The sequence below is a fragment of the Scyliorhinus torazame genome, chromosome 11 (assembly GCF_047496885.1).
Source record: "Scyliorhinus torazame isolate Kashiwa2021f chromosome 11, sScyTor2.1, whole genome shotgun sequence".
Taxonomy (NCBI): Eukaryota; Metazoa; Chordata; class Chondrichthyes; order Carcharhiniformes; family Scyliorhinidae; genus Scyliorhinus; species Scyliorhinus torazame.
In genome coordinates, this window is record NC_092717.1 from 144,026,393 (window position 1) to 144,035,906 (window position 9,514).

At 51.7% G+C, this 9,514-nt stretch overlaps 1 protein-coding gene across 1 annotated transcript in view; it reads left to right on the plus strand.

The window, feature by feature from the left end:
* LOC140386016 (ras-related protein Rab-10-like) overlaps window positions 1-9,159 on the plus strand; it is a 99,734-nt gene extending 90,575 nt beyond the window's left edge. The window contains exon 6 of the mRNA XM_072468631.1: window positions 8,347-9,159. Coding sequence (XP_072324732.1) covers window positions 8,347-8,439 — 93 coding nt within the window. The 3' untranslated portion in view covers window positions 8,440-9,159. The remainder of the gene's footprint in view (window positions 1-8,346) is intronic.
* The last annotated feature ends 355 nt before the right edge of the window (window positions 9,160-9,514 follow it).

A 9,514-nucleotide genomic window follows, 5' to 3' on the forward strand; every position in this document is an offset into this window, starting at 1 on the left:
AGGATCCGTCTGGTCTTACGACCAGAAAGCGGGCACCGCATCCGCATGATCCTTATTATTTTTTGTGTTTGTCTGTCTTGTGTGTGTGCGTAGAGGGTGGGACAGTTAAAAGATCCTCCGTCCGGTGGGGGGCTAGCAGCCACGCAGCGTAAAGCTCCCGGCTTTACCTGCGGATATGCCGGAGAATGGCCAGGTCCGTGGCTGCGCACGGTGGTGGCCCGCGGTGGCCGCGCTGTGCAAGATGGCGTTGACTACGCACGGACCCGGCCTATCAAAAACTGCCCCCCTGAAACCAGCCTTGCCACCCCCGGACCACCCCCCACCAGTCCCCCCTGCCCTTGCTGATCCCCCCCTTCCAGCAGAATGACTCCCCCCACCCCCGACCGTGGAAGGGCTGGACTCAGTCCGCAACCGCCACGCGAGGTCCTCGAACAGTGAGCACACGTGTCCCACGCCGTCGAGGACTCAGCCCACCAGGGGCAGAGCATCGGCGGAGGGCCTCAGGCGACGTCCTGTGGCCGTCCATACGGCGTGCGGCGTACTCCCCAAGTATGCCATTTCTGAGGGGACCGAGCATTGCAAAAAAGGCGCCACCACGATTCCAGCGTAAATGGGGATTCTCCGGCCGATCGGCGAACGCGATTTCACCGTCGGCAGTCAGAGAATCCAGCCCGAAGTGTTGACGCCGGGGTAGCGTTCGCGGACGTCTATGCCAGCAAAACTGGCTCTGCACCTGGACTGATTCAGCGACTGTTGAGGGGCTAGCACCAGCACCACGTAGAACATAATCGAGTCCATTGAGAAATGGCGCCGGATTCGCAATTCACACTTAGGAGGCTGACAACTGCAACCGCATATACAGATCTCACTGCTCACACACACCATCCCAACAAGATGGCAGCGAGGAGAGCGGCACCAAGGTTCACGGACGCCGAGCTTGGGACTCTGCTGGATGCCATGAAGGAGAGGCAGGCGACCCTGTACACCGGCCCAGGAAGAAGGCTACCAGCCACCAATGTTCGGTGTGTCTGGACAAAGAGGGCAGAGGCAGTAAGTGCCACGAACAACACCGTGCAGACCGGCCAACATTGCAGGAAGAAACTGCACAGCCTCCTCAGGGCGACCAGGGGGAGTAGGCAGCACTGTGCCCCTGGCAGCAACCACCGTCTCACAAACCTGTAACGGTAGCCCCCCACCATGCTGAGGGTGGCCGAACCCCCATCCTGCACTACATGCCAGCACCCATACCGGCCACCATGGCCGGGTGCCCTGGCCAATGGAGCCACCAGCTACCCATGTTTCCTACGTCCGAGGAGAAGGCCGCGCATAACCGCCAGGAGAGGCGGGGACCTCCAGACCAGTGGCTCCTCACTGCGGCAAAGCAGTGAGCCCTGGACATGGTTGGTGGGCCAGAGGAAAGGACAGTCTCCGAGGTGGAGATTGGCGTCGGTGAGTAAGTGAGACTCTGATGAGTTGCGGTTCCCCTTGACATTTGTGTCACCCCACTCCCCCCAACACCATCCTCACACGATCCTCACACCACCCTCACCCCTACACCACCTCTACACCCACACCAACCGCTCTCCCCACTCCACACCCACCCACTAGCCCCCCCCCCGCCCCCCCCCCACACCCCCCACCCGCAGCCTGCCGTCTAATCATGCATCCTGTCTTGTGTCTTGCAGGAATTTCTGGTGATGGGCTGCTCCTTCTGGTTTCTCCCGCCCCCAACAAGGACACTGACACGACCGCGAGCCATCAACCCAAGACCGAGGTCACCACGGAGCTCAAGTCTGATGATGACAATTATTTCCCGTCACAGCTGTCTCCAACACCCCCCACCATCCCAGAGACACTCACCTCGGTTGGGCACTTTAGTGAAGACGCTCCTGGGACACTCTCTGGTGCACACCACACACATGCTCCAGTACACCAGCTGGTGGTAGGACCTCCCGAGGGAGAGGACGGTCAGAGGGCAGGTCGACCCCAGGGACGAGCTGCCATCCAAACAGGTTTTGGGCTTCAGGAACGGCCAGTCTCATCGATCGGGGTGATGAAGTTACAGAGCCAGGGACTGCATAAGGGGTTGTCGTGAGCATCCAGCACCTGCAGAAACAAGTGGAGGAGTCCAGTCGTGTGCAGGAGGAGGTGGTGCCGTCCATGTGTGCCAGCCGTGCGAACACTGCACTTGTGGCATCCAAGGTGGAGATTTTGGTGGTGAGGTTTGCAGCTATGGATCAGAATGTTCAAGGCCTGGGACAATCTGTGCAGGCAGTGGCCAAGGCCGAGGACAGGGCTGCCCTATCACAGGCAGCCATGCGCCAGAGCCAGCTGGACATTTCAGCGGCGCTCTTGAGCATGGCTCAGTCACAGCAGACCATGGCTGAGAGCATCAGCTGCCTTGCCACAGCGCTGGCCAATATGGCACAGACATATAGGGAGGTGGCCCAGTTCCAGAGGGAGATGGTGCAGTCACTGGCTGATGTGGCATAGACCGAGAAGGTGGTGGCACAGTGAATGGGTGATGTGGCATAGTCCCAGACGAAGGTGGTCCACTCCCCGTGCTCCATGGCCACGAGCATGCAGACCCTGGTCGAGTAGGCAGGATTGGCAGCGCCAGGTGGCTAGGGAGCCTCGGGATAGCTCCACTTCCCCCCCGTTCCATGGAGTACCCAGATGTCCTTGGGCATCCCGTAGGAGGAGGAGGTGATAAAGCCCACACCGCAGGGGAAGTGCCGGAACACTGCCGCAGCTCGAATTCCAATCCCTCAGTCCCTGCCGCAACTGGTGGGCAGTGGACAGAACAGAGTGGCACCATGCTATCTGGTATACGCGAGCAGCAACTGGCCCCACCCAGGCCCGGTCGTCCCAGAAGACGCTCGCCAAAGGGGATCCAGGTTGCAAGGCGGGAATCACAGCAGGACAACTCCACTCCTGATGTGCCTTCTGGGGATCCACCTAGGGGTAGCATTAGGGCCCATAACGTCAGAAAATTAGATATCAGTTAAGTTGGCACGAGTGCGGGGCACAGTTTAGTGACAGGGGCTATGGCACAAATCTGTCCATATGTTTTCACAGTAAATACCTGTGCACAATGTTACAACCTGCCTCAGTGCTCTGTCAGAAGGGTGTGAGGAGTGGGCTGGTCTGGGCTGATTGCAGAGTGGATGCAGGTGGGGGAGGTGGGTTAATGGGCGGGGGGAGGTGGGTTAATGGGCGGGGGGTGGGCTTAGCTCAGGGACCGCAGTTCAGTCAGCACTCACCGCTTCGGTGTCACCCCCCCCCCCCCCCCCAATCCAGATGGAGCAGGTGTCCTCCCCCATTCTCCCATGGTGCCAGGTGCACCACGATCTGGTAGATATGCCACACTGGCCCCCTGCTCAGCCGGAGTCTTCAACGGCATGCTCGGTCCAGCTAGTCCTCGAATGACAGGCGCTGCCGATATACGCGAGGCCTCATGCGGCACCTCCTTTTGCTCCTCCTCCTCTTCAGCGTTTTGCACAGCGAGCTCTCCATCCTCAGCGGCTGCCTCCTGTTCCTCTAGGGCAGGTTTCGCTGCTTCAGCTTCCTCCTCAAACAGCTCCAGCTCATACAGCTGCAGTGCATCCCCCAGGGCTGTGACACAAAGGAGGGAGGCCACTGGTTGTATTCCAATATCCAGAGGGCGAAGAGCCGACATGTTAGCATGGTGCGTGCCCAACGAGGTCCAACGGGCTATACGGTGACCCTAGTTGGCACTCGGAACCTGCTTCTGCATATCTCCCCCACCCTCCACCCGACCATCCCCGCACCCCACCTTCTGCCATACCACCCTCCCAACTGGCTATCTCCCGCCTGTGGGGCATCACGCGACCCACCCAAGGGCAATGCCCACAGTAGCCCGTACAGGGGGCGCTGGATGGGGGCCACGGAGTGTTACGCTGGCAAGGGCAGCACCAGCCAATGGTACCCCTGCCAGCAGGGAAGGTCGCTAGGCCCAGAGTCATGGTGCCGGACATGCGCGGCCACGGACCAGGCAATTCTCCGGGGCTTATCGGCAGCTAGAGCCGGGTGCTCTATGCTGACTCCCTGCTGGCCCCCAGCAAAACAGGGAATATGTGGCCATTTAGTGCCAGTTTTTCTGGCGCCGACTGGGGACATAGCCCCAGAATTGGCGTATCCAGACCCTTTTTTTCATTGAACTGGACCATTAGCTCGAGCTTCGCGTTCAGGCCGATATCTTTCTGGAAGGACACTTTATTTCACGTCAAACCTTACTTTCAGCTCGTGGTTTGACTTCAGGCTTTGGCACATCCTGGGGGAGGGAAGTCGAAAACGGGGGGGGGGGGAAGCTGAAATGGTCAGCTGGGGGATCAGGGCAGTCAGACAACATGGCACCCCGATCTGCAAGGAGCCTTTCCAGCTGGGCTTGCCAGCAGGAAATGATTCAAGTGCAGCCTTGGCGGAGAGAAACTCCCCAAGGCCAAAAACGGCAAAGTTCCAAAGAACAAAGAACAAAGAAATGTACAGCACAGGAACAGGCCCTTCGGCCCTCTAAGCCCGTGCCGACCATGCTGCCCGACTAAACTACAATCTTCTACACTTCCTGGGTCCGTATCCCTCTATTCCCATCCTATTCATGTATTTGTCAAGATGCCCCTTAAATGTCACTATCGTCCCTGCTTCCACCACCTCCTCCGGTAGCGAGTTCCAGGCACCCACTACCCTCTGCGTAAAAAACTTGCCTCGTACATCTACTCTAAACCTTGCCCCTCTCACCTTAAACCTATGCCCCCTAGTAATTGACCCCTCTACCCTGGGGAAAAGCCTCTGACTATCCACTCTGTCTATGCCCCTCATAATTTTGTATACCTCTATCAGGTCTCCCCTCAACCTCCTTCGTTCCAGTGAGAACAAACCGAGTTTATTCAACCGCTCCTCATAGCTAATGCCCTCCATACCAGGCAACATTTTGGTAAATCTCTTCTGCACCCTCTCTAAAGCCTCCACATCCTTCTGGTAGTGTGGCGACCAGAATTGAACACTATACTCCAAGTGTGGCCTAACTAAGGTTCTATACAGCTGCAACATGACTTGCCAATTCTTATACTCAATGCCCCGGCCAATGAAGGCAAGCATGCCGTATGCCTTCTTGACTACCTTCTCCACCTGTGTTGCCCCTTTCAGTGACCTGTGGACCTGTACTCCTAGATCTCTTTGACTTTCAATACTCTTGAGGGTTCTACCATTCACCGTATATTCCCTACCTGCATTAGACCTTCCAAAATGCATTACCTCACATTTGTCCGGATTAAACTCCATCTGCCATCTCTCCGCCCAAGTCTCCAAACAATCTAAATCCTGCTGTATCCTCCGACAGTCCTCATTGCTATCCTCAATTCCACCAACCTTTGTGTCGTCTGCAAACTTATTAATCAGACCAGTTACATTTTCCTCCAAATCATTTATATATACTACAAAGAGCAAAGGTCCCAGCACTGATCCCTGTGGAACACCACTGGTCACAGCCCTCCAATTAGAAAAACATCCTTCCATTGCTACTCTCTGCCTTCTATGACCTAGCCAGTTCTGTATCCACCTTGCCAGATCACCCCTGATCCCGTGTGACTTCACCTTTTGTACTAGTCTACCATGAGGGACCTTGTCAAAGGCCTTACTGAAGTTCCATTGAATAGCGAGATGTTTCTCAGCGCTGCAGCCACCGAGAAACACCCTGCTAAACCCAACCAAAACCAGACATTGGGCAGGACTTACCGACCACCCCGCCGCGGGTTTTTTGGCTGGGGAGGCGGATCACCAGTGGGATCTACCAGTCTCATCGGGACTTCCCGTTGACAGCACTCCTCGCCACCGTGAAACTTCTGGGACCGGAATTTCCCGCCAGTGTGAACAGCCAGTAAATCCCGCCGATTTGTCAGTAGAATCACTCCCCTAGTCTACAAATGCACTTTGGTTTTTTTTAAAGGTGGGAAAGAGATGCAATGGGTACGCGTCAGCTTTAGCAGCAAGTGCAGTGCATTGCACAATCTAAATAGCTAAGTTTTGTTAGCCCTATTTGACTTTGTATGCTGGAAATAGTTTACACCCTTTAACTGTTGTCTTACAATGTTACGTCTCTGCAGTACTGGTTGCCCCAACTTAAATGGGGAAGATGTAGATTGGGTGGTCATGTGGACACTGGGATAACACAGGTACAAAGGAAGTCATGTGTCTATAGCGTGGAAGTTCTCCCCTGTTAAGAGCATGTTGAGAGCTGTTCAGTCCTGTTAATAATCCCTCATTGTTATTAGTCCCTTGTCAGTTATTGCAATCTGGTAACTTCTACATAGACAATGATGGAAATATTTCAGTAGTGTCAGTGAGTGCGAAGGCACTGGGTGATTTGTCGTTGTGGCTGCTCTGGCCATGATCAATGGACAGGGTGAGATGTTCTTGCCATAATCAGGGAGAAAGTGGGGCAAGAGAGATTCAAAGGCTTCCTTTTGAGGCCAGGGGACCACTTCTAATTATCCTGACCCACAAGGAACACTGAATTTATTTTTTACATTGGGCGGCATGATAGCACAGTGGGTAGCACTGTTCCTTCACAGCTCCAAGGTCCCAAGTTCAATTCCCGGCTTGGGTCACTGTCTGTGCGGAGTCTGAATGTTCTCCCCGTGCCTGTCTGGGTTTCCACCGGGTGCTCCAGTTTCCTCCCACAAATCCCGAAAGATGTGCTTGTTAGGTAATTTGACATGCTGAATTCTCTCTCTGAGTACCCGAACAGGAGCCGGAATGTGGCGACTAGCAGCTTTTCACAGTAACGTCATTGCAGTGTTAATGTAAGCCTACTTGTGACAATAAAGTTTATTATTATTATTAAGTTGCTACGTCTTGGGTGGTATGGTGGTACAGTGGTTAGCACTGCTGCCTCACGGTGCCGAGGACCCGAGTTCGATCTTGGCCCCTGATCACTGTCCGTGTGGAGTTTGCACATTTTCCCCGTGTCTGCGTGGGTCTCACCCCTACAACCCAAAGATATGCAGGGTAGATGGATCGGCGACGCTAAATGGCCCCTTAATTGGAAAAAAATGAATTGGGTACTTAAAATTAAAACAAAACTTGCTACACCTTTTTTTGGCCCACACTACACATCTTGGCAAGTAAGGCATGACAGTGAAGCTGACAGAGCTCCCATAAGACAGAGGAGCAGAATTAGGCTATTCGGCCCATCAAATCTGCTCCGCAATTCAATTGTGGCTGATATGTTTCTCATCTCCATTCTCTTGCCTTCTCCCCATAACCCCTGATCCCCTTATTAAGCAAGAACCAATCTATCACTGTCTTAAAGACACCCAGTGACTTGGCCTCTGGCAGATTCAACAGATTCACCACCCTCTGGCTGAAGAAATTCCTCCTCATCTGTTTTAAAAAATCGTCCCTTCAGTCTGAGGCTGTGCCCTCGGGTTCTAGTTTCTCCTATTAGTGGAAACATCCTCCCCACGTTCACTCTATCTAGGCCTTTTGTGCCCCGATATCAGACTGAAATTGTAGATTGAGTCCCATTGTTGTAATTGGAGCCAGTCACTATAATTGAGAGAGGGCCATACTGTTTTTCTATTAATGTTCTTTTTTTCTAAAATTTAGAGTACCCAATTCTTTTTTTCCAATTAAAGGGCAATTTAGTGTGGCCAATTCACCTAGCCTGCACGTCTTTGGGTTGTGGGGGTGAGAACCATGCAGACACGGGGAAAATGTGCAAACTCCACACGGACAGTGACCAGGGGCCAAGATCGAACCCGGGTCCTCTGCACCGTGAAGCAGCAGTGCTAAACGGTGTTTACACTGCGCCACAGTGCTGCCCATTTTCCATTGTGTTTTGATCTTACCCTATTCTGTTAATCAGGAAAGCAGGATATCAAAGGGTGTTAGCGACTGGCCTTATTTTAATTGCCCCCCCCCCGCAACCTCCACCCAGTTCTGCCAGGTAGGAGCAGTTCAAATCAGCGCCTGTGGCTTCCACCTGGAATTTCTTTCTCCTGGAGCCTATTATCACAGTCCCATGGTAACTTTGGAAAGTGGCAGTAATGTTCGAAGAAAGAAGGAGAACCTGCAGAGACGTATGTAACACCCATCCACCTGCTTTGTTTTGTATGCAGCAGGCAGAGAAGGAGAAATCTAAACAGTTCCAGTACTGTGAGGAACATGGGGTGGGTGAGGGTTAGTGCCGAATCCTGATCATTTGATCATCAGCCCATTTTCCACTATGATTTTGGGTGGAATCGCAAAGAAAAATAGCCATCCTTCCCTCATTTGATTTTTCTTTGAATTGTCTTTCTCATATTATAATCTTCCCTTTTTTTCTAGAATACCAAACTTTTGCCAAATGCTGATTCAAATCATATTAAGGAATCTTCAGTTCAGAGCTGTTGCTCCGGAAGAATCATCAAAGATATGTGACTATAAATCGTATTGTATTTTGACGGCCAGGTGAAGTTGGCAATATCTATAAAATTCATGCTTCAAGCTTTATCTTCTCCGTGAAGACAACTGATTAAGTTTCTGTTTTTTCGTTGATGCTGCAACACAAATTTCCAGCACATCCCCTGTTAAGATTGTATACATGTGAGATTGTTTGCACACAGCAAACCACCTTAATTTGCAGTGTTTATTTTTTTGCCCTTACAAATCCACAATCTGGAGCATGTTACATTTTCCATAGAATGTTCAATAAAGCAGTCGGTTATTTAATTGCTTTGTAAATTTAATGCATTAATCCCAAAGAGGTAGTCTGGACCCTGTTCTCTGATCCAAAACTAACTCTGCAACATAAAACCAATCCAATAATCTTTTTGTTTTTCTTAATAGGTAGAGCTGTGTTAAAGGTAATCAAATACTTCACACATTATTTCAGTAGCAAGCACTCCCAGTTTCAGGTACAATGCAAACTAACTGCAACACTCCTATGTAAAAAGAGGACCTTCCTCTGCTTGCAATAGTATACACTTTAGTATTTCATAGACCATCTTACTGAATGTGAATGCTAATTTATTGTTGTATGAAGCAATTTAATGCTCGTCCTTGAATGCACTGCGGGCACATTATAATTTTCTGTGTAAACATTCCAAAACTGATGTTTACACATAGTTTCATTAAAATCTAACTTCTTATTAAATGAAACATTTGTTGTAAAGTTAATTCAGTTACATTGAAGAAATGTTAACATTCCCCAATGGATGGAAACCTGGTTGGAGGGGCAATTAATATGGAGTAAGAGACTTAACCACTGGCCTTCCGCCCCGATTCTTGCAAATGCAATTTTAAATTACAGATGGCATGGTGACACAGTGGTTAGCACTGCTGCCTCACAGCGCCATGGATCTGCGTTTATTTGAGATCTTGGATGACTGTCTGTGTGGAGTTTATTCACTCTCCCCGTGTCTGCGTGGGTTTCCTCCTGGTGCTCTGGTTTCCTTCCACAGTCCAAAGATGTGTGGGTCAGGTGGATTGGCCTTGCTAAAAATTGCCCCTTGGT